This window comes from Alosa pseudoharengus, unplaced genomic scaffold (genome assembly GCF_046254945.1).
Source record: "Alosa pseudoharengus isolate Yale_2024_CS ecotype anadromous, Long Island Sound unplaced genomic scaffold, YU_APseudo_1.1 YU_APseudo_1.1_scf_3, whole genome shotgun sequence".
NCBI classification, from domain to species: Eukaryota; Metazoa; Chordata; class Actinopteri; order Clupeiformes; family Clupeidae; genus Alosa; species Alosa pseudoharengus.
This window is the reverse complement of record NW_027468718.1, coordinates 43,874,617-43,899,254: the sequence shown is the minus strand read 5'-3', so window position 1 is coordinate 43,899,254 and position 24,638 is coordinate 43,874,617. Positions and strand designations below refer to the sequence as shown.

General features: G+C 42.0%; 1 protein-coding gene and 1 long non-coding RNA gene across 7 annotated transcripts; both read right to left on the bottom strand.

The window, feature by feature from the left end:
• Nucleotides 1-8,470: 8,470 nt before the first annotated feature.
• LOC143100855 (ADP-ribosylhydrolase ARH1-like) lies at nt 8,471-23,096 on the bottom strand. 2 transcript variants are annotated; one of them, XM_076264406.1, is made up of 4 exons: nt 22,856-23,096; nt 10,678-11,021; nt 9,763-10,126; nt 8,471-9,138 (listed from the first exon to the last, which is right to left on the bottom strand). In XM_076264406.1, exons 1-4 carry the CDS (start codon nt 22,861-22,863, stop codon nt 8,736-8,738), a joined length of 1,119 nt encoding a protein of 372 aa, XP_076120521.1. In that variant the 5' UTR covers nt 22,864-23,096; the 3' UTR covers nt 8,471-8,735. The 2 variants fall into 2 exon arrangements, with proteins under 2 accessions (XP_076120521.1, XP_076120522.1); XM_076264407.1 differs by lacking the exon at nt 22,856-23,096 and adding an exon at nt 15,486-15,504.
• LOC143100856 (uncharacterized) lies at nt 17,551-20,016 on the bottom strand. Of its 5 annotated transcripts, none has more exons than XR_012981952.1 (7): nt 19,871-20,016; nt 18,955-19,046; nt 18,712-18,841; nt 18,532-18,597; nt 18,035-18,124; nt 17,849-17,919; nt 17,551-17,722 (listed from the first exon to the last, which is right to left on the bottom strand). It is a non-coding gene; the product is annotated as an uncharacterized LOC143100856 (long non-coding RNA). The 5 variants fall into 5 exon arrangements; XR_012981953.1 differs by lacking the exon at nt 19,871-20,016 and adding an exon at nt 19,361-19,830; XR_012981954.1 differs by lacking the exon at nt 19,871-20,016 and adding an exon at nt 19,611-19,830.
• Nucleotides 23,097-24,638: the final 1,542 nt, after the last annotated feature.

The window sequence follows — 24,638 nt, the reverse complement described above, 5'->3', positions numbered from 1 at the left end:
CTGTTTGTGTTGTAGGAGAGCAGATCAGAGAGAGGACACTGGAGTTAACTGCAGGCCAGGTCTGCATCTAAAGGGTTGTCTTTACAAATATGACATACTGTGTGAGCTCTCATTTGAGACCTGCACAAAGTCATGTCAACCACATTTTGATGGTTTGAATGATCCAATCAGTAAAGAAATAGTAACCTTTCCTTCCAGCAAAAAGTCTAAACATTAATGTCCATGCAACTTTGTCATCATTTTGATTCATCAAAACCTTCTGACAAGGAAACACGATGCCATACAATTCAGAGCACTAAGCATGTGAAAGTAGACATGGTCGTACCCCAATTATCTAAAATGGTGAACTGTACATAACCGTGTGGTACTGCTCAGGTGACAGGGTAAGTACTCCAGTATTCTCCGTTACATTTTCTGCTCCAGTTCCACCACTGTACCCGATGTACCCGAAGGGCAAAAACAACCCTGGCAACAGGAGGCAGAATCAAGAGGGGACTGGATGCCTGGCTGAATGACACAGTGCCATGCAGCTCATCTGATTGGCTGCTGGATATTCACCCGAAATCTGCTCTGTGGAGAAGGGGGGACGACTCGAGTGCTCCGGAGATGAGGATCCCCTCTTTTGACACGTTTGGACAAATCGTATCCAGGGGGAATCCCTCGGCGGCTCACATGGTATTGCCATGGCGAGGGCACTGCTGCGGTCTAGATGCCTCTCTTGCTTTCCCCTCCCCTTTGTGTTGGATACAGAAGATTGATAGTTAACATTATCATCAAAAAATGACAATAAGCAAATGTACTTTGGAAATACAATAAAATAAGGGTGTACAATATCTCAGTCTCAGTTTGGGAAACTTTTAATACCTCCCCTTTGAACTAATTCAGCTCAACACATGTCTCCCTTTGAACTTGGTGCTTATTTGCGCGTTGTTCTTTGTGAAGGCTTGATGTTGGCCACACAGTCCCGCAGCTCAAAGTGCCCCTGCAGACACTCACACAATGCAGCGTTGCGGGGGAGCGACCAGCCTCCTGGAGGAGAAGCCCCAACAACGCTTTGATCAGTGAGGGAAAGAGGGAACGTCAAAGGCAGAGAGTTCCCCAACACTGCAAATGAACCGGAAAGCCCATCACATGGCAATCAATGTTACTGCCATTTTAAAGAAAGAGAGAGAGAGAGATCTACACCTCCCTAAAAGTAGTCTACTAGAAGCAAAGAAAAAGATTGGAATAAAAAGTTTTTCCTGTCTCATTCTATAGTCATTATGTCTCGTGGTCACAAATGTGTTGCACTTACCATCTTTGTATTGACTGAGTTCATCACCGCCATGTTATGCATGAAAATTAACATGTTCCCAGCCATGGATTAGTTTAACTTAAATCTCTACATGTTTGGTCAATTTTAGCTTATTTCACAATTACTCTCTGAGAAAAATGGGCTTTATCAGTGACTAACCAGTGCATTAAACTCAGAGCAGTCATTGATAGATTGAGCAGAATGAAAGACTATCCATCCACACCAATTGTCACGAAACATAACTTCAGCCAGGTTGACTTTCAGATACTGGGATGGTGGATACTCTCCCACTCACAAGAGAGACTCCCCTGTCATCAATAAAACAAGTGAAACCCTAACAAAGTGACGTGGCAAATCCCCTGTCTTGGTCGTTCCCACAACACTGATGAATTATTAACAAAGTGTACATTGCTGAGGGGTGGCATCATGTCTGGCCTTCTGGCTTTGCCTTTAGCCTGATAACCCAGCATGGACTATGAGATTCCACTGACACAACAATGTAGTGATGTAATCAGTGAGATTTATCAATGTACATAAAGTATGCAATCTATCTTCAAATGTACAAATATGCTTCAATGAGGAGGAAGAAGTCTGTCCTTGCCCTTTTACAAATAAGCATAGCTACTGTGCCAAAATAAAAAGGTAAATGGTAAATAGTGTTTTTTTCCACTCCTCTGAGCACTGTGTATCACAGATAAGGCAAATGCTTTCAAATACAGTATTGCATACTCTGAATGGGTCTCTGAAAGTGTTGTTCCTACTGACTTTGCAATCATATGTTAAAATGAATACGTTCAAGACGATCGTTTAGAGGTTCACCAAAATCTGCTTCTGATTACATGGGCCGCATGGTGACGCATTATTACAATCAATGGGAGGTTGATGATCTCATGCCAGTTTCATAGAAACGGCTTTCTGCTCCATATGGGGGAGTGAGCGGCTACCCTTGTGTTGTTTTGGGATGACATACCCCATTGGGGAATGTGCAGCGACCATACCAGATGCTGCGGAGCTAGAGATTAGCGGTGCTCGATCCTGGGCCTCGGGGCAGAGTCCTGGCGCTACATATGGCACGTGTTGGTGTTGACAGACACACAACCCCCACTTTACGGAGAGCGCTCCGCTGTTTGTGGTCTTTGTACAGCCACACGCTTTCCCTGTTGCCGCCAGAGGGCCTTGTGGCCTTATTGACCCCCTGCTCCACCTGCAGATAGGGTGGTCTTCAGTCTCTAACGTGTTTATTCAGTAATGGCATGTATGAATGTCCAAACCACAGTGTTAGTGAAATAGTATATTTGAATGCTTCTTTTGAATTGAAGTGAAATGAGGCCTAAAGTCTATTGGATTACATGTTTTTACTCTAAACCTAAATGGCTGTGAACAATTGGCTATACTTTGGTAACCTGGGATTCAATTTCATTACGAGGTATAATGCTAATGTATTCATTTGTTTGACCGTATACTTATGCCTCACAATTCCTACTGGAACCCTGAAGGGGGACGATTCCAATTACTCTAGCAGCAGGAGTTCCACGCAGCAGCACTGGAATGCGCCCTGACAGCTCCAGACAAGTCTGGGAATCATAAGTTGTCCTTGTCAGGTGGAAGGCTTTATTTGTCTCTCTTCACCCATGTACTGCACAGACTGTTTTTAAACACAAGATTTCTCTGATTTCCTTTCCCTATCCAGAATTAGACTGTTTTAGGTAGTTTATGTTTTTATTCTATAAATGTAAATACTTTATTAGTTGTACTGAATATTTATGTTTTTGTAGGTATTGCATGTTAGCATCCTGACCCTTATATGTATGCATACTATTTATAAACTATACTTTTTACTTAACCCAACTGAAAGGTGGGATGGTGAGTCACATTGTGTGTGAAGGTAAGATGGAGCTGGGAATATGATTCACAGTCATTAGATTTTTTCTACCATCTCCTTCACAATATGGTTTACTTTTTTCATCTATATAAACTGAAATGTAGTTTATTATGACCACCGCGCAGCGAAGCGGCGGTCATATAGGTTTAGTCAGATTTTTTTTTTCTCGCATGGCCAATTTTCCGTCAAGGATTCCCAAAATACACTGAAAGACCGGGGTACATGAAACTTGGTGGGCATGTAGCCCCACATGAATAGCATGGAACCATTGTTTTTCGTTTTGATTTGTAGCCCCCCCGCTGGACTGGACCCCCCGAAAGGAGGGTAGGGCAGACACAGTTTTCTGTGTCAACCCATCCCATTACCACTCATTTCATGTATAGCGCCACCTAGTTAAAAATTAAAAAGCAAAAAATTAGGTGTTGTAATAACAATATCTCTGGCTGACATGGTCAAAACTGCACGAAATTGAAAGTGTAGGATCATTATGACACCCTCCAAATGCATACCAATTTATGTGTACATTTAGTGACCGTACACCAACAGAATTTTCTCTGAATATCTTGAAAACCGTAGGGCCTAGGATGACCAATTTTTTGCGTATGTTTGCCTCCAGGGGTCATGTTAACCCATTCCATATGCACACATATGCATAAACAGATATTCACACACACGCATACATTCACAGTAATCATACGTATGACACATACACACACAGTAGACATATGTACGCATGCATGCACATGCACACACAAAGGCACACACACAGGCACACCCACAAGCACATGCACGCACACATACACACACACACACACACACACACAAACATAAACACGTACACATGCACACAATTCAAGAATTTCTCAGAATTATGAACAGGCAACATGGGGGTGGGGTTGTATAACATGTATTTTATATGTGAAATCTATTAACTAATAATGTTTTGGTACTTTTTGTCTAGCAGATATTAGTGAGAATTGAGTGTGCATAATGCAATTCAGTGAGACATTTAGAATCATATATGCCTTTCACCTTTTGTTTTTAGCCAGCAGCCAGACCAGCAGATACCCTGACTTTGCTGAATTACTGAAGCTAAGCAGGCTTAGTTAGTACTTGGATAAGAAACCTCCTTGGAAGAGAAGGTTCCTGCTGGAAGCGGAGTTGGTGGCTGGCCAGTAGGTGGCACTCTTCCCTGTGGCCAAAAGCCACCAAACAAATATCAATCCCAATGTCCTATTGCAGTGACAGGGACACTGTACTGCAGGAGATGTTTTCTTTTGCATGAATGTTAAATTGAGGTCCTGACTCACCATGGTTGTTAAAGATCCCATGGCACTTATCGCAAAGAGTAGGTGGTTCCCTGATTTGCTTTATTTATTTATGTACACATACATAAAGACACACACACATGCACGCACACACACACACACAAAACACACACACACTACACATGCACACACACGACACGCACACAAACACATAAACACGCATGCACACACACACACATGCACACACACACACATGCATCCACACATACAAACACACCTACATACACAAACACACACACACACACATGCACACACACACACATGCATCCACACATACAAACACACCTACATACACAAACACACACACACACACACAAACACAGACAAAAAAACAAAACACACATAAAACACATATACACAAAAACAACCACACACTCTGCACACACTCAATTACAAACACACAAAAAAGGAACAAAGTAGGAAATGAACACAATTTGACAAGCGTGACTTATTTTTCTGGAAAAAATGTGCTGGACTGGGCGGCGGTCATATTTTGTACCGCTCTGCGGTACATCTATTTTTTTAGGGCATCTGTGATGACCTCTTCTGATCTGTTGTTCTTTAGGCCTATGGTGCATCTAGCGAGAAAATAGTATAGTAGTATAGTATAGTATATATACTCTTTTGATCCCGTGAGGAAAATTTGGTCTCTGCATTTATCCCAATCTGTGAATTAGTGAAACACACTCAGCACATAGTGAACACACAGTGAGGTGAAGCACACAAAATGACAGAAAGGTTGGCAAATGCAATGTTCTGTTAGCTTGTGAATGTGCCCATCACACACTGTATTGAAACCACCACAATTTACCCATGTCTATGATCATCACTTTTTCTATCACTATTTTGCTGTCATTATTATCACTTCTATGACATGTGACTTCATTTTCAGTCACAAGCTTTCTCTTGTGTAAAGCTAAACGATAAGGTAATGTTAACAACACCTGGTATTTTTAACCTTATCACCCAACTGACACGGTCTCTCTGAGATTACACTCAGGTCTGGGCATGTAGACGCAAGAGCTCACTTGACACCATCCGCCCTTTTAAGAGTAAAACATAGAAAAAGCAGACATTCTATATTCAGAACACATGTTTAACAAAATTGTAGAGTTACACTGCCACCTGCCGGCTGTTTTCCTTCACTTTAGAGTACAATACATTCATTAAATCAAAGGTCTAGAACAGTGGTTCTCAAACTGTGGTACAGGTACCGCTGGTGGTAGGCATTCTCTCCAGTGGTGCTCTGAGAGTCTCCAAGATGTTTTTTTTCATAAAGACGAAATAATCACTTCAAATTATATTAGTATATATACAGTATATATAAAATAAAAAAGCCTTAACCATGTGATCACTGACGTAAAATAAAAATAAAAAACGACACAAAACAGTATACAATGTAAGATATGTAGTTAAATGGGCCTACGTTACTGTATTTTGATGCCGGTACTTGACGAGCCAATTGTTTTCTGAGGTGGTACTCATTGTAAAAAGTTTGAGAACCACTTGTCTAGAACACACCATAAAAAAATAAACACCCTAGACATTCAACATTAAAATAGCCCCACATCATCACATACTCACCATATCTCACGATTGGCATGGGGTACTTTCCATAAGATCACCTCTCAATGCAAATCAAACCAGCAATTAGGCTAACTGAAATAAAACCATGCAGAACCTTGCTAAGCAAGGGCCGATGTCCGCTTGTCACCTGCATGTCAGAAATGCAGCCTCTGAGTGAGCGTGAGGGAGCACTTCGACCAGTTTACCCTGAGTGAGCGTGAGGGACCAGTTTACCCTGAGTGAGCGTGAGGGACCAGTTTACCCTGAGTGAGCGTGAGGGACCAGTTTACCCTGAGTGAGCGTGAGGGACCAGTTTACCCTGAGTGACGTTGGCTGAGAAGAGTGTCCACCAGGTGGGACTGCTGGTGAGCTGGCCATCAGCCCAGTCATCTAAATAGTTTAAGATTTGGATGCCTGCCTATCTGAGGGGGGCCATTGCCACATTTATGCTCCTCAAGAAGGTTCGGGGAGCGAGGGATAACCCAAATATATATACATATTTAATACACACAGTGAGGCTCATTTTTGAACCCATGCTAAAGTTGACTAAAAAGAGGAGGAAATATTAAGGCATTAATATTAAGGAAATAGCAAAGAGATGTTACAAGGATGCAGCAGCACTGCTAAAGCTTGCACACTGCTTATGGGACTGATTTATGCCCTCAACCTTGCATACCCCCAAACACTGCATTACACTTTGGAGGTGCTTCAGAAACTATTCCTAGAAATGGATAGGATTAAGCTGTCCCCAAAAGACACTCCACCGGACCCTCAGCTCATCTACAGTAGTCAAGTCAAGTCAAGTCAGTTTTATTTGTATAGCGCATTTAACATGCACAGAGTGCAACCCAAAGCACTCCACATATAAGACATTGCCATTGACACATAGGTTAACAAAGACAATAGATGCCGGACGGAGCGGCGTAGTCGCCAGCGTACCAGTGACACCAAGACATACAAGACAGTCAACAAACAAATTAATAAATAAAAAAAATAAAAAAAAAAAAAAAAATTAGTCCAATTTCCAACCGGCTGAAAATGTTTTTTGATTTTCGGTGCCGTTTAAGTAGTATAGTCTATAATATACTACTTAAACGGCACCGACAATCAAAAAATCCAGTAGAAACTAGATGGCAGAAGTGTGTAGGCCAATCTGCCCACCAGCTTTTTCTACTTCGCTACCTACAGATGTTTTACCGGTATGATATTTCGAAACGCCATGTTATTTCCCATAGACAATCCACGCCCGGAAGTGGGATGGATACGGAAGTTACGGAGGCGGGACTTATTCTGGAGAGGTCTGTGGAAGAGGTCCCACATGGATGTGAGTGAAGCTAGGCGGAGCTAAGCGGAACGAAATTCATCTGGCGAGAGTCAGGTTAATGGTGTTCAGGCAACACGTCAAAAGTAAAAAAAACAGATGACACATGTAAAGAATGATAGTTATTTTTACAGTGAGGAGATTCCTCTGACCAGAAAGTTTCATGTTGTAAAACAAAACTGCCATAGGCGGAAAAGCTTCATACACATGAGCTCAGCACAGTAGGCCTACATTAAACTTACCAATGTGATTTGGTATTCAGTGCCTTCTAATTTCCTTGAACCTTTTGAAGTGGATGAAAATGGTTCCAAAACCTGAAACGCTGAGAGGTAAAAATGGATACAATCCTCTCTGAAAATCTTATGAACCAAAACAGTCCAAACAAATATGGCTCCATCTGCTGGGTAAATGGGTAGTTGCAAAGCATGGACAAGTGCAGCAATGTTCACACACACATGCACATGCACGCACACAGTTTGAGTTCACATATATACCACCATCGAACCCTTGGTAGCCCACTTTAAACCTTGAACTTTAGACTTTGAGCTAAACTTAAAAACAAAATCGGACATCTTATGTTTTTTGAAAAGCAAACAAGAAGTAATCGTGAGGAATGCACACCATCAAAATGTGCAACATGTTAACAAGACACACAAAAATACAATTTGTGAATGGTGGAGTAAGTGAGCTGTACTACATCTAATGTAAAAATAATGACGATTCCTACATGTGGCCTACACGCTTAGCTGGTTTGACAAGCTCGAACACAACCACAGTCAAGCATAAGAGATGTCCAATGGTGGTTATCGACTCATTGAGTCACAAACTAGCTATGAGTATATCCATGTGTAAGGAGCGGAGCAGATTTCGAAATCAAAAGTGACTGTGGTAAACAGTAGTAGCAACACCTGCAAACATGTCAGTGCAGTCAGAAAAATGTGTAAACGTTAAGTATCCCCGATCAATGAGATTGGTTAGGCTGGACCAATGATTTCTATTTACAAAGTGAAAGAGTCTGGTTTTACCAGTCTACCCAGTTATAGCCATTGAGGTTTAGAGTGAAAATACATCTAGTCCTGTACATTTTATTGTTCATTTTAATCATGTCACTTCAGGTTAGGGTTAGGTAACACTTTTAAAATAGAGTTAATCATGGAGTTTATCTATTTACAACTCAAAAATCAAACAGAAAACAGTGATTAAGGCATTTGTCGAGAAGACGGATGTTTTTGCCGTTCTCACATATTTCGATGCTCTGATTTATTAGGTCTATCCAATTGCGTGCAAATTCACATTTGGTTACATAAATCTATGCATGGCCTGTCTCTAAGCCCAGATTTCACATCATGAGAGTGGCAAACCCCTCAGCTTGTAAAGCTCATCTGCCACGTTAGATAGGTGGCTGTAGTACTCGAGCTTTTGGTAGTTTTTGGGGGGCACGTTGTGAAACCCGTAGAGGGCACCCCACCAGGCAGCAGCAATGGCAGCGGTGGAGTCACTATCACCTCCGTGGAAGAAGCTGTGATTGGCCAGCTCAGTCCACGAGTCCCTAGCCCGCAGCAGTGCGTCGTAGGCGATCATGGGTGCGTCGTGTCCGCTGGCACCGCCTGTTCCATTGAAGCTGACTGACCTGTAGAAATCCTCCCTCGCCATCACTCCATAGTCATCTGGGAACTGGGCTTTGCCAGTCCCTTCAAGGATTCCTCTACGCTGAAGGTATTTTCTCCAGCTGTCCCCGAAGTAGTCCCTAATACAAAATTAAAAATGCAAGTGTAAGATCTTACAATTAATAATAATGTATACAGTATATTATACAGTATATAGTACAACAGTAGAACTAACATCAACCTAATCAGGGCCAGAAGGTTAGGTGTTTTTATGGAAGATAAAACTATACAGTGGGTGTTTTAACCCAAGAGATCAATCATCATTTGTGAATTTGAAATCTACACGACCAAATGCCACACACTCATGTCTGGATGAAGAAAGGGCATTTCCAAGACACTTTCAAACATGTCTGAATCCAGGTATATGTGGTTGAAAGTGCTATGTGGAATTCTGAGGGCTTTGAGTTGTCTTAAACCAAGCCACATGACACTCTTCCACTGACTTGCACTGAATTTGATAGTGTCCCGCATGGTACAAAGTGATTTCACAAATAAATACCCTGGCGGCGGTAGGCAGGTGAGTTAATTGCTGTCAATCATCCCTAAGGCTCCTCCCGAACTTTGTTTAGAAAACATCATTTATATTGATATTTCTAGATAATTTAAAAATGTTATGAACTAAACTCCACATGGCACCTTCAAATATATCAAATATATAAAAAAAATATAATCTCATGAATTCCCTTTTCAGGCTGAATTCTCACCAATGTTTCAGGTTTTCTTCAACACAATACCCCTCCTGCTGCACATACTCCTTGGCCTTCTCCAGCACCTTCATCAGACCCTGGCCCCAGGCCTCTACCCGTGGTGCGCCCCTCACCGCGTAGGCTGTGAACAGCGCAGCGGCCAGCGCCCCCAGGTAGCCCGTGGGGTGGTGGTGGGTCATGCGGCCGCTCTCCACACTCACGGCCACCAGTAGGCGCTCCTGCTCAGGCCCGGGGAAGCGCAGACCCACACACATGGCCCTCATGGCAGCACCACAGCCCCCACCAACTTTGCTGAAAGGGATCCTCCAGTCTCCCGTCTGGTTTGCCGCTAATTGGGCAGTGCTATTAATGCATGTGAAACCTGGAGATGTGAGAGAGTAGGGGTAATGGTTTTACTACAGTGAGGATGTTAAAGTAACACACTGTGGAAGAATTGGCCATGACTGAGGTATAAATCGTACCATCATAAGAGTGAAATTGGCCATGACTGAGGTATAAATCGTACCATCATAAGAGTGAAATTGGCCATGACTGAGGTATAAATCGTACCATCATAAGAGTGAAATTGGCCATGACTGAGGTATAAATCGTACCAGCATAAAACAGTGGGAGTCACATGAGGTATAAATCGTACCGGCATAAGAGTGAGATTGTGCACACCTACTGTATAGTGGAGGAAGTTTAAACTAAAGACTTCAAATATTTTAAAAATGATAAAAATGCTTTGTATACACATGTAAACAATAATTTTGTAAAAATGTAAATGTAGGAAGCAGCTTGGTGTCATTAGCTTTTCCCAGTGATTTAAAGTGCAGCACTTCCAGTCTATATCTATAAGCTACACTCTGATTTCATCCAGTTATGATTTAATCAGAAAAAGGTCTGAACAACATTCTTTGAATAGATTCTTACCTGGGGCCCTGCCAGACATATCATTCATACACTGTATGTACTTTTTGACCAAGGTGCCATACAAGTCTTTCACTGATGCGTCTTTACCAGTCTCCACTAAGGCTACAGCTGTTGCAAGGTGCATGACAGTGTCGTCACTAATAGGAAACTCCTTAACATCCAGGTTCTCCAAGCCCCCTCTCGCTGCTACCTCCTTATGGATTTTTTCACCATTTGACTCAAATTCCCAGTCGCCACGGTTGTACGCCAGTGCATCTCCAGCTCCACTCAGGATCATGCAGGCTTGGTATCTTTCCTGGAGAGGGGATTTCTCAGCCATGCTCAGCTTGCCTTTTGAAAATGATCTGTTTAAGGAAAGGCATTCAGTAGTGATTAATCTAGGCAGTATCAGTGGCAGTATCCAATAGTGTACATTAAGCTTTCAAACATTAACCCCTGACTATTGATTTAAACTGTCTAATGGTGTTGCCATTTAACAAGAACAACCAAGTAAACAAGAGCAGTCAAGCAGCTGCAGATCACTTGCAATGTTAAACATAGTCAAACCAGATTCCAGCATCCAGATCCACACAAGGACCGAAATGCGAGGCTCTGCTCGGTATGGTGTGTAACACATGTGCTAAGACCATGCATATGAGTGCAAGGTAATTTAGGCAATGCTCAGATGTGGGTTCCCACACAAATGAGGAAGTAATCTCTAAAAGATGACCAACTGTTTATTTTACTAAAGATGTTTAAAAATCTCATGTTGTTCTACTGTAGATATTGTATAGATCATGGTTCTGTAACCTGACCGGAAATTCAAAGGCACAACTTCAGAACCTTGTTAAGAAGGCAGGGAAAATAATGGGGATTCAGCCCTCATCCTCTTTAAATGATTTTTGAGGACAGTTAGGAAACAAGGGTTGAAGATAGCCACAGACCCAACCCATGTCCTAAACACAGAGTATGTGCTGATGCCTCTGGGAAGAAGATACCGACTACCATCATGTAGGCTAAATAGATTCAAGTTCTCCATGGTACCGCTATCAATTAAGCTACTATAGTGCAATAGGGCAATAACTGGTGGATCAACGTGGTTTTATACTATTTATTGTATGAGCTGCGTGTGTTTGTGTCTGTGTGTGGGTGGGGATGTGGCATGTGTGTGTGTGTGTGTGTGTGTGAGTGCTTGGGTAATGCCATGTGTTCCATATTCTATGTATAGTGAGTCTTTTTTATGTATGTGTCGCCGATGCTCTCTGTTTGTCCAAAGCAAATTTCTCTCTTGGGAGAGACAATAAAGACTTACTTATATTGAAGGTCCCATATTATACTTCTTTTTCAACAAGTCAAAATAGGCCTATGGGTTGCGCAAAACATGTCCCTGAAGCTGTGTGCACAAAATCCCTCTCAGATGCGTATCACCAGCTCCATTCTCGCCAGTTTCAGTCCCTTTCAGAATAGGCTGTTTCTTGGGTCTGTAGTCTTAAATGCAAAATGAGCGGTTACTGGCCACGACCCACTCCAGAACTGATGCCAGAGCACATCTACGGAGAGCCTTGGCACTTCCTATTAATAATAATAATAATAATAATAATAATAATAATAATACGTTTATTTTATATAGCGCCTTTCTCAAACCCAAGGTCGCTTTACATAGTAGGAAGGCAGGGAAACACAATAACAAACAAACAAACAATACAACAGAGACAAAGGCAGGGAAACACAATAACAAACAAACAAAACAATACAACAAAGACAAGTTATCTGTATGGAACTATGTGTTGGGTGTGGAGGAGAAGTGATCATTAAACAGAAAGGTCTTGAGATGTGCTTTGAAGAAAGGAAGAGAAGGACAGGCACGAAGGGGTTGGGGGAGGGAGTTCCAGAGTTTGGGGGCCAAGGCACTGAAGGACCTGCCACCCAGGGTGGAGAGTCTGGAGCGGGGGATAGCCAAGAGGTTTTGGTCAGAGGATCTGAGTGAGCGGGAAGGAGTGTAAGGGGTCAGGAGGTCGCAGATGTTATAGATATTAAGCCCCATTGTATCAAAATTGGTTGCAGTTCCATTAGAATTCCACTGGGGGTGATTGCGGGCGAGCGAAGGTTGAATGGCCGGTCTATGGAGCTAGACGGCTAAATTTATCTCTTTCACCTGCTTGTCGTGGAAGAATCGTAGATTGTATTGTAGTTTATGCAAGTTCAATATAGATTTTAGATCTAAAGTTGAATGAACGAGTACTTATGACCTTTTCATTTCTTGAAACCGGCAGTTTACAGAGAGTGAGAGTTCCTGCTCTGGTTCCACGTGAGGGCACTCGCGGGCAAGTGCAGAATGAATGGAGGTCTATGGTAGCCTGGCGGGGCCATCCTATATCATTGAGATGTATAGGCTGGCATCGAATCATTCACCTCGCTTAATCCAAGGGGCGGGCAGAGAATTGTCTTTCAAACTGCCTAGGCATGCAATAGGCCAGCGCTACGACCATATCCGTATCCGGTAGGCAAAACGGCAAACACATCCTTCTTAGAAAGGAATGACTTAAGTGCATTGTGTTGCTCAACTTTCAAAGAAAAGCACAAGTCCAACTCCTCCAAAGTTGACGCCAACGACGTTTTAAACAACCGCTCTTCGTTCGCCATAGCCACCTTCCTTGTTGTTCACCGTCACAGGACTGTCGTTATCCTGTTAAGCCCGCCTTAAGACTCTCTAACGAAATAGAGCGCTGTGATTGGAGAACATCCACGGTGTTAAGCCAATAGAAATTCCTATGGTTCGATACTAGACGTACAGGCTGAGCAAATTAATTTGCCGCCGCTAGGGTGCGTCTAGATTTCTAGGCTAGGTCTATGGAGCTGTACACCTCAAAATCCACTTCTTTTTTTTCCTTTAGAAATTTGAATGTTGCGTTCAAAAGGGGGGGGGGGGGGGGGCAAAGACAGTACTGTTCTAAACTTCTTTGTTCTAAAAAGCCTTTCAAGCCTGTAAATGACGTGATTAATTAGCAGAATGCTATGTGTTATGGGCAACAACACCCAACCTGTAAGATATCAAAAGGACATAGCCTACTGTAAGTACTCGTTCATTTAACTTTCGACCTATAATCTATGTTGACCTTTTTGAACTTGTTATAGTTTTTGCACTTGATCAGTATGAGTAGTTTATCACTGCTTTTGCCTTGTAGCTCGGGGTAGTCTGTAACGTTTTAGACCAAGATGATTATCGTTATCTACAAGGGGCCGTGCTGCCTTTATGTTTGACGAGGAGAGTGATAAGAGGGTCTTCGCTGTGTTGCCGCCAAAGTGGAGTACGACCTGGCTGACTAGGATTGTACAGCAGTGCCAGGAGGTCCTGGTCAGCAACGGGCACCATGGCAAAAAAACAGGGAATATGAGGTATGAGGAAATGCAATATGTTATGGAGGAATAATAAAGAATGTGTGACAAACGTCATTGCCTGGTCTATTTGAAATTACGTAGTTAAGAAGCCTAATAGTCAAGTTACTGGAGTTTATCCAAAAGGTCTGCTAAATTCAATAACCATAACCATAGCAGAATCAAAGTTCATGTAGATGCCGACTATTGATGTTAAACATAGCCTAACAATGTTAAATGATAATGGGTAAAACTTTATTTGGCTCGGTATAAAAGCTCAGTACAGGTAATGTAGCCTGTTCCAAAGTTTAAAAGCACTTTAAAATAGTCACGGCATGTGCATAAATGTGAAATTGGCTGCCTACGAACAGATGGGCTGGGTCACTTCCAGCATAGGCTATATGGTATATGGGTTATATGCCAACAAGAACGAGTCACTTCCAGCATAGGCTATATGGTATATGGTTATATGCCAACAAGAACGAGTCACTTCCAGCATAGGCTATAAGCCTAGCCTACCCATGAATTCCTCACTTTCTTACTCGACTTTCTTATCTTCAAACACCGCGAAAAATGTGCCGAGATAAGGAAGCTCACACGTGCAGTTGGTCCACCCTCTCGCTGTTTTACAGAAATAGCCGTGTTTCCGCAAAAGACAAGCTTTAATTCGCTGTTTGCTGTCTATATAAAAAGCGGTTGTTCACTTTGTGTAAATAACACCATTTTCTGCGTCTTTTTCATTCCAACCGTGGGTTCTTTGGAGGAGAAACGAGAACGCGCACATATCCTCAATTACTGTAGCCTACACCTGGGGCCTGTACTACGAAGCGGGGTTTCTGGCTTATCTGGGTAACTTCGAGAGTAACTTGATCACGTGTGGCGTAACTTCCCGATTAACCCGTACTATGAAAGGTGGATAGGTTTTAACCGAGGTATGCTGCCATGGCAATTTACGCTGCATCTCAAACCTGCTCCGACCAGGTTATGTTCTTGGTTAACCCGAGGTTTCCGTTAACCACACCCTTTATAAGTACCACCCCTCCACTAACAATTTCTCCCGAGACATGTCGGCGTACCTGGATGATCCATACGACATTGGAGCGCAAATCGTGAGGGACTCTCTTCGCAGGGCAAGGGGTTTTAGAGACCGCCAGAAAATATATATAGCCTACCCGGACGATATTCTCTATGAAGATATAGATTGTCAGCCGAGGGAATTCGTTATCTTTGTCAGATGATCTAGGAAGACGTCTCATAGCAATGCCCGTACGTGGACATTCATGTATTCAATCGGTGATGCAAGAACACTGTATGTCCTAAAATAAATCGGACATAGGCCTATATGCTGAACATCTGAGCAATAGCCTAAAATAAATCGGACATAGCCTACAGTAGGCCTAATAAATAAAAATCACCATTTTAACAAACTTGTTGAATTGAATGTCATACTGTACCCTGCACATAAAGGCTACACATTTCCACAGCACCAGAATCCGACCGAATGCCTCCCTCAACCCCCTCCATAATCGGCCTTCCACTATTATTTGCGATGGCCAACTCCTCTGCTACTGTAAAACACTCTGGTGCCTTACAGTAGTGTTCAAAGACACCTTTTTCTTGTTAGCTGTAAAACAGAGGCCAAGTGAAGGCTATAAGCATAGGCCTACATGTTTTCATAATTAAGAAATATTAATACAAGCTATGACTATATAAACCACTATTCTGAATAATGTGTTTGTGTTTCATTTTCACCTGCTGCCATGTGCGTTTGGCAATGGTGTTGCATCTGAAATGTTCACACTAACTAAACTAAATCAGTCAATGGGGCTACTTAAACATTCAATTATCCTTATTACTGTAATCTATATGCCCACTTCTAAATTGTGTTGCATCTGTAGGCATTTCTATGAACTCAAAATAAGTAATTTAATTATTTCAACTCATTAAATACATTCCGCAAGCTATTAATCCTCCGTATTTGAAGAACATGTGGAAATAAAACTTTACTTTTAGGCATTTAGGATCTGCAATACGTTGCCAACAGCCTTGCCAGCTTGCTTTGTTCACTGCCGACGTATTTGATTTTTGTCGTAGAGTGGGTTTTAATTCCTCATAACTTGTCATAAATAATTGTGCATTCCTCATCCGTAAAATAAGGTGAACGCGTCATCACTGAAAGTGGTGATTTGCGCTGCAACCCGCCCCTTTTATGTGAACGCGCACAAACTCCAATGAGGTTAACCCCGGCTCAACAAATCAACTTCATAATCAACGTCGTAGTACCGATTAACACCACTAAAGATAACCAGGTTTTGTCAACCCCGGTTTAACAAAGTAACCCTGGGTTACATCTGGGTAGGTTAAGCTCCCTTCGTAGTACAGGCCCCTGGCTTGACATCCTGGATTGGCGTGTTGAGCTAGGATGACCAGACAACGCTATGTAAAGCCTCGCTTTATCATTTATCTTGGATTTCCAAATGTTGCCTTCGTGAAATACCCCTCAGGAAGGAGTAAGAACAGTGTAGACAGTAAACGAAACATTTCAATCGGTATGGATTGCTTCCTGCTGCAAAGTTTAGCCTACTTTCGGTTGCAATGGCAAGACGTGGACAAAGTCCGTTGGAAATGTACAATAAAGGCTAACATGTTATTGTAAGATATAGGCGTGTCCAAATAATTTACAGACAAAAATCCTATTATTATCATTGTTCTCTATTCTAACGAAGCACATGGCTATCCAAAAAAGCTTAGGCTACTCACTCTGTTCCTTCCCACACAGCAAAAGGACTCCGCGGCGGATCCGCCGCGGATGTATGACGGCCTCCGGAACGGACCCGCGAAACGGACCCGTATCGGAGTCCAGATGCTCTCAGGAACGGATCCGCTACGAAGGCGGATCGCGGACCCGCCGTGGCTCCGCGCTGATTCCGCCCCGCATCCGCGATTAAAACCTTACCTCCGCGGCGGGTCCGTTTGGGACCCGCAAATCCGCCGCGGACCCGCAACGGACTCATAAAGGCTCATCTGGCCCGGGTCCGTTTCGGACCCGTTTATCTCATTTTCAAAATTCCTTCTGTTCTTGCTGTAGGATTAAATAGGATAAACTATAGGATAAAAGTAAAACTATCACTAGGCCTAGCCTAGGCTACTACAGCAAGATAGGCCTACGATTAGCATCACCTCGTATTTTTAACTTAACAATACTGTCAATAAACCTAACAGAAAAGGTTTAAGTCAAGACATCAATTTACTGTACAAACGTGATCACTACTCAATGGAAATATAAAATGGACATTTATGGAAAGTTACAGGTTATAAGCTATTCTGTTTTTGTTAAGTAGCCTACGTTGCCTAGGCTACTCTACATGAATTTTGAGGTCAAAACCTAATTTAGTGCTTTATCAGCCTAGGTCAGTGCAGACATGAAATACTTTATCTAATAGGCTACAACTTCAATGAAATGCTGTGCTATGCACATCTAAAATATCAGAAAATGAATAACTGGTGAATGACAAGAAGTTCAATAAAAAGATTGTTTAATGCTTATTTCTCCTATTACTCCATTTGTGTGGATGGAGGCGGAACACGTCTCCTCGTTGCCCGATCCACCGCCAGTTGAAACACCTAATTGCGTGCTTGGTGACCTCAGCGTCCGTGGCTGACCGTGTCACCATGTTTTTCCTCACAGCACCTGTAATCAAACAGACAGATATGTTTATGTTTATGGTATGTAGCATCCAAAGCCAAGTATGCTTACACAATACAATATATGAGCTAGGTATTAAGGAGATTAAATTTAAAAAGAAACATGACTTACAAAGCTCCTCTGTTCGCTGCACGTTGAGGGCTGGTGTGGGGGTGGAGGGAGTTGAGGAGGGACTGCCATTCCTGGCCCATAGTGGGCGGTGTGCGAGAGGGGGAAAAAATGTATTAAATGGTAGTCATCATTGATAATACACATGGGGCCTTTCTATTCACTAATATTTCAGAGATCAGTCCCTACCTTGAGTAACTCTCCGTATGTTAAATGCGGGTGCAGGTGCAGGGAGTTGAGGTGGTGAAGAGTGTTGTGGTCCTGCCCCATGGTGAGGTGCTAAGGGAGAGAAATGGTTGTGATCTGTTAACCATGGTAGGCTGAGAGCTACAGGGCCAAACAATGGCAAACAAAAACAAATCTCTGGTCATACTGGACATGAATTTGTATGTTTCAACATTTTGGTATGCACTATCTATATCAACTCCATGAATGGATTTACATTGAAATCAATGTGTTTCAATACAATCTGATAATAATGAATGAACTTTTCAGGCAATATTGCATGAATGCAGATGTTTTAACTGACAAAATATTTGGCTGAGATTTATGTAATGTATGAAGTATGCAGAAAATCTGAGATGGTAATGCAGATGCAATCTGTTGATTTGAAATAGAGTGACTACTGCTGTGTTAATATAGATGGGGCCACTGTATTCAATTTTATTTCAGAGATCAGTCTTTACCTTAACAGTTTTCTCCAGGTTGAGGGGTAGTGACTCTGCTGCCTGGCACTCGGCAAGATGGTGGAGCTGGAGGAATAGATACAAGGAGAGGGGAATGTCTTTAGCACTAAGAATGTTAACCATATCTCTAATATTAATATTATGATTTAGTTATTTCAATGTTAAGAGATTATTACTTACTTTGCCAGTGCAATTGGCTTAGGTTTGAGGCTTCAACTGATATACCAGGCGAGTTGGAAGGTACCTCAGAGATGCAAAGTCACCATTTACTGGCTCTTCTTCACTCTCATCAGAGTCCCCGAAACGATGGCTGTTAAATAACCATATCATTATGGTTATTGCAATCCCAAAATTTCCAAATATACATATAGTACAAGCATCTCTGGTCTATTTTGGAATGCTACGGGAATGTGTTCACATTACATTTTAACAACCCAGAAAGTATCTTCATCAAGCGAACCCAACAGAGGTACTCGTAACGTTAGATGGTAGAATCCAGCCGATAAAAGTTGACGCTGCAGAACAAACAAAATAGAAGATGGGGACCAAGTTCCATACAGTTAAGTTACGTTAGCATAATAAATCACAAACAGACGTCAATACCCATTAGTTGTCTGAACCGACTTAAACAGTGATTAAAATGCCGAGGCTTTCATTACAAAGATGGCAGAAGGACACTAAAGTTACGTATGAGACCAAACTTGGCAAAATGCAAACGTTAATGCACAGCTAGCTAGAAGCTAGCAGCTAGGGCTAAACCATTATCAGTGAGTCAACATGCTAAAGTTGTAGCTAGGTAGCTTTCATAGCAGACGAGTGCTTCACTGACTTCATTGACTGAAATACCAGTGCCAATGTATCAGCTTAATCAAGGATTGCATCGCAAACGTGATCTCAAACATATATATGTATAATAGACATTAGCAATAACTTATGCAATTGCGCCTAGCATCATGCTAGCTAGCAGCTGTATGCCGCTAGCATAGTAGCACTATGGACTATGGACAACAGCAACACATTAAAACAGACAAGACCAGACTAACGTTAAATAACAATGTGTGTTTTTTAAATCACACTACCATAACATATTCTGCCGAAATTGCTAACCCATTTTAAATCAAATAGGCTACAGACTCATATGAGCATCACAGCTAACAATAACGTTAACTTAGCCTGTTGCTCAAAATTACAAACGTCTGCACTAACGTTAACGTTAGTCCTAATATCAAACAACGTCATTATAATCAATAAACATGATAAGTAAGTTTTAAGTATAAAACCACAAAGGCCAATGTTTAGCTATTGTGAATGTCGCAATATATTAATAAATATCACTTACTCGAGAGGGTTCAGCGCAACCGTGTCCCAGCAAAGAAAATATCCACTAGAGTAGGTCTATGACTCTTCTCGGCTCTTGGTGTACAGTCATGTTCAACCGTTACAGTACAGGCGCGTCCGCGCCCGCGGATTCGACATGGGTCCACTCAGGACCCGCTGTTTGACAGTAGAATTTACGGAGCCGCCTGGAGGCGGAGCTGATCCTCTGTGCGGCACCAAAACGAATGCGACAGTCACGCGGGTTTGGCGACTTGAAGGCGGATCCGCCTAGGAGTCTACTGCTGTGTGGGTATACACCTCGACAGTCCCGCCCCAGAATGTCTATCATAGGGAGGGAAAGTAATCTCATCGCCACCTACTGGTTGCATTCCTAGAGTTTAGCTATGCACTGGGGTCACCTATTGCTTCTAGTGGTCATACCTTATTTTTAGGATTAGTTGAATTGTTTGAGTTTTTTTTTTTTTTTGTAACATGGTGATGACGAACTAGCCTAGAGTTGCATGCGTCACCGGTTAGGGCGCTTCATCTCTAACTGATCAAAACGGCCAGTTTGCTTGACTGGCTTAACATATTTTTGTAATATCGGAGCGATCCGATGTAGGCTAAACCGCGTGGTGATTACCTTTATGTCAGGATAACTTGTGTTGTGCTCCTACTCACATGAAGAGCTGGCAGTAAGTGTTAGGCTGCTCCAGACCAAGCGAAGTTTCAGGATCTATTTAATCTCATCCCTTATCTCAGTCAGCAGTCACCAACGGAAACCAATAGTTATTCCACTGCCCATAGCCGTGGGAAGTAGTGGTGCTGGGGGTGCGGCAGCACCCCCTGCAGGAAAGCACGCATTTATATGTCATACCACTCACGATCAGAAAAAAAAGAAGCTCTCCGTCCCCCTGTCTATTATTCTATTATGCACTAAAAATGTTACATTAGACCTGGGAGATCTAAACAAAAACTAAACAAATTAACAAAACAAACCTGAGGGAGATATCCTATGACGCTAGCTTTATGGTACGACAATATGCCATATTAAGTAGGCTAGCTGAATATTACCGTGAGTTTCCCAAGGAGCTGAACATGGGCCGCCTCAATCTTCAGCTTAAAATGATGCATAGTGTTATCGGGGAGACTCGGTGCACCACGGTGAAAGGTGGCATGGATATTAAGTAAGCTCCATCCACAAACAAGAGCTCTCTTCAGCGAGGTAGATGAACTTATTCATTCATCTGTGTCTTTACGTGCCTGTTTCAGTGGCCTCCTCAGAGCGTTCTTTCTCTTCTTTTTGAAAGTTTAGGCTAGGTTAAAGGCTACACTGTGCGTTTATGATGTCAGCATTTGTTGTAGGCTATATTTGTGATATGTGGATCAATTTAATGTAGGCTAGCCTATGAATATTGCGTTGTGTAGGCCTATATGCTATGCATATGTTTTGAGTCAATGTGTTCTGTCTAATATGCTGTGCGATAGGGTCTTTAGCCTGTTTTGACACCCATGTCAGAAGCGTCAATAATTATTACGTTTTATTAATGTTGGTGTTCAACAGTTTTATATTTCTCGTGTTCACCGTCGATTTCGGTGCAAGGCTACAGCAACTTTGTTACCTTACTAGTGTAGCGTCAGATAGCAGACGGTTACTTTGACCCCCCCACTACAGCACCCCCAACCAAAACTCACTTCCCACGGCCCGGACCGCCCTGCCACTGCCTACACATTGTTATCATAACAAGTTGTCCTTTTAGGAATAGGGGATCATGGTTATTTCTGTAAAACAGCAGGAGTAGGCGTGGTAGACCAACTGAATGCAAATTTACGTATGGACTCACGTTTCCTTGTCTCGGCACGCAACGTCATTAAGAAAGCGGTTGCCACTGCAAAGATCGCTTATCTAGGTTTTGTGAAATACCCCTGTCTTTCTAATGGCATGTCAAACAACAGCTCAAAGAATGTTTGTTGTTGTTGTTGGCTGAATGTTGGGTTTTTATTTTTAAAATAGCTTTTGTTTTACACAGCAAGCTAAATCTACGTTTTACCTAATTTTAGATTAATGTGTGCTTTATAGACATATCTCCAAGACAGTGTTGCAGTCATTAGACTGTATCATTCAGCACTGAGATTTATAACAGTGCAAATTTCTCTACTCATCATCACTGTATTTTATGACATGGTTGGTTGGCTTTCACTTTATGTAAAGAGAGAAATGCACTGAAATGGGTCCAATGTCTACCAGGTCTGTTTGATGATCCCTCAGTAAGATCAGAGTTTGGCAAGAAAGCCTTTAGTTATAGTAGGCTACATGGAACAAGCTGTAGAAACATTTAAAACTGGAGCTCTTCATCTCATTAATAGATTGTGTCATTTTTCAATCAATTCTATCAATCTGTCTGTTCTTGTTTTTAAATTTGGTATTGTTTCAGTTGTATTTGTGTATGTCACTGTTGTCATTGCTGTCTTGGTCAATTGTCTTTTGTTTAGTTTTTTCTGTGTGCAGCCTTCTTGGCCAGGGCCCACTTGAAGAGAGATTGCATCAAACCGAGTTTACTGAGTTTGAATTGACTTTCGTTTTCAAATATTGGTTATTATGACAACTTAGGCTAATAATCTATCAATTCTCATCTAGATATTGATTGATGTTTCTTTCACTGTCGATGATTGAAAACGAGAAGATTAAAAGGTAGACTTCACTTTCACTTCCACATTTAATTGCCCGACCAATTTAATGTTATCATGGTGTTGGAAAAGGGCTACAGCCGGCTACAGCGTCTCTTCTTCGTTGGCTACCGTCGTTCAGTTAATGTGAGTTGGAGTTAAGGCACTTTCAGTTTCAAATATGATCGGTTATGATGACAAAACTTGGACAAACCCCAGCTCCCTACCGGAAGTAAAGAAGTGCAGCAGAGATTACTGGAAGCCAGACCGTTCTCTCCCCTGAGCCTGCACCCCTTTCTCCATTCTAAATTGTAGCCTACATCCAAAATTGCTTACTTACAATGCCATTGTCCCCACGCAAGGACTCACATGCGCGCTGTCGGCAAGTTCGTGAAGGCTGTGAGTGAGTGCTGTCCTGACTGTAAAATCGTCAAGTGAGGGCTTGCTCACAGACGTTCTGACAGTAAATTATCATCTATGCAGAACTTTCCCAAATGAATAATCGACATTTCATAGCATTGTGATGTGAAAAACAGGGTTATCCAAAGGGTAGGCTATCCAAGGTAGGCCTATGCTTGAAGAAATATCAGGAAACAACTGCAAACACAGGAAACAGGCTAATTTCCATAAAGGGAAACTTGGCAGGATTTCCCCCTCTGCTGGAGAAATTGTGCATATGCTATTTCAAACTGGGAAAAGGTAACGATAAAGCACATGGATTTGTTTGTTGGGCTAATGCATACCCAAATTAAAGGCTAAACGAAATTGTAGGGCATTTTGATGGGTTTGCGAGACCGGGATTAATCATAATAGCCTAATGATTCACACGATGGATTAATTAAGCTATAGATACAGAAAATCTGATTAATTTATATATGTTGCCACCAGGGCTGTATTGGAGGCTTAAACACAAATAAACAGTTTATCCACATCTGAATTTTCAGAAATAGAGTATCCACCTCTTATTAGAGTTTATCCACCTCTCAAAAGAGTTTATTCATCTTCTAACATTCAAAAATCACACTGTATACCACATTCACAATATATACACTCATCAACACTCTAGGAACCATTTAAAACCACTAGTATTGTTATAAACATTGGGCAGTAACCTCCACCATCATCAAACAAGTTCTGAATGCTTCTTTAAAAAATCCAATACCGAATATGACAGTCCACCTTACCGTGATCACAGAATTCATAGTTTACCCACCTCTTATTTTACCACTACACTTCTGGCACTGATGTGGCAGGTCTTCACGTCGATATTAGATACTGTAGGCTAGAGTTTTTCATGCTTGACACAATAATTTTAATCAATCACAATGTTGAATTCAATAGCAAATTATATTCTAAATGCTTTGGAGCAGAGATAGATTTTAGCCCACATGGGTGAACATTGTTTTATTTCCTTTGACATACAATTCATAATAAACATTTGAAGTTTTATAATTGACACAACATTTTGAGAGCAAGTCATTATGACTGGTCTGTGAAGCAGCTTATTAAATTGAAACTGTGTCGCGGTGAAGACAGAGTAGTGTGGCTGTTGGAGTGGAAGTCACATGTTTCCGTTTTAGAGTGGAGCTCCACTCTCCCCATGGTCTGCAGCCGGACCCCTTTTGAAAACTTAGGCTGAAACCCAATCTCTCCCCTCACTGCTTTACGGAATTTATTGTGCGTTCCCGGGAACTTTGTGAGGGCTTAGGGCTGTCCCAGTGCGAAACTGTGAAGTGCATGAGTGTTCGCTCACACCCTTGCTGTGCCCTTTCCGTAAGTCGGCATCTATGCAGACTTTACTGAAGGGAATTACCAACAATTCATAGCGTTGTTACGTGAAACACTGGGTTACCCAAAGGGAGGCTGAGGGCTGGAAAAAACATCAGTGGGCCTAAACAACTGCCATAAAACGGAAAAAGGAAATGTGTTTGCAACACTGTTTTGGTGTTGTCAATTTAAGGATAGGTCATAGGTGCTGACCCATTTATATTTTATTCAAAAACCACACTTATCCACATTCACACTATGTACACTCCTCAATACTCTAGGAACCATTTAATACCACTGGTTGTTATAAACATTGGACAATAACCTCGACCATCATCAGACATGTTCTGAATACC

Coding starts and splice junctions, on each gene's coding strand:
- LOC143100855 (XM_076264406.1), bottom strand. Junction 10,127..10,677: donor TATGTCTGGCAGGGCCCCAG/GTAAGAATCTAT, acceptor TCACATCTCCAG/GTTTCACATGCATTAATAGC. Junction 9,139..9,762: donor GAAGAAAACCTGAAACATTG/GTGAGAATTCAG, acceptor ATTTTGTATTAG/GGACTACTTCGGGGACAGCT.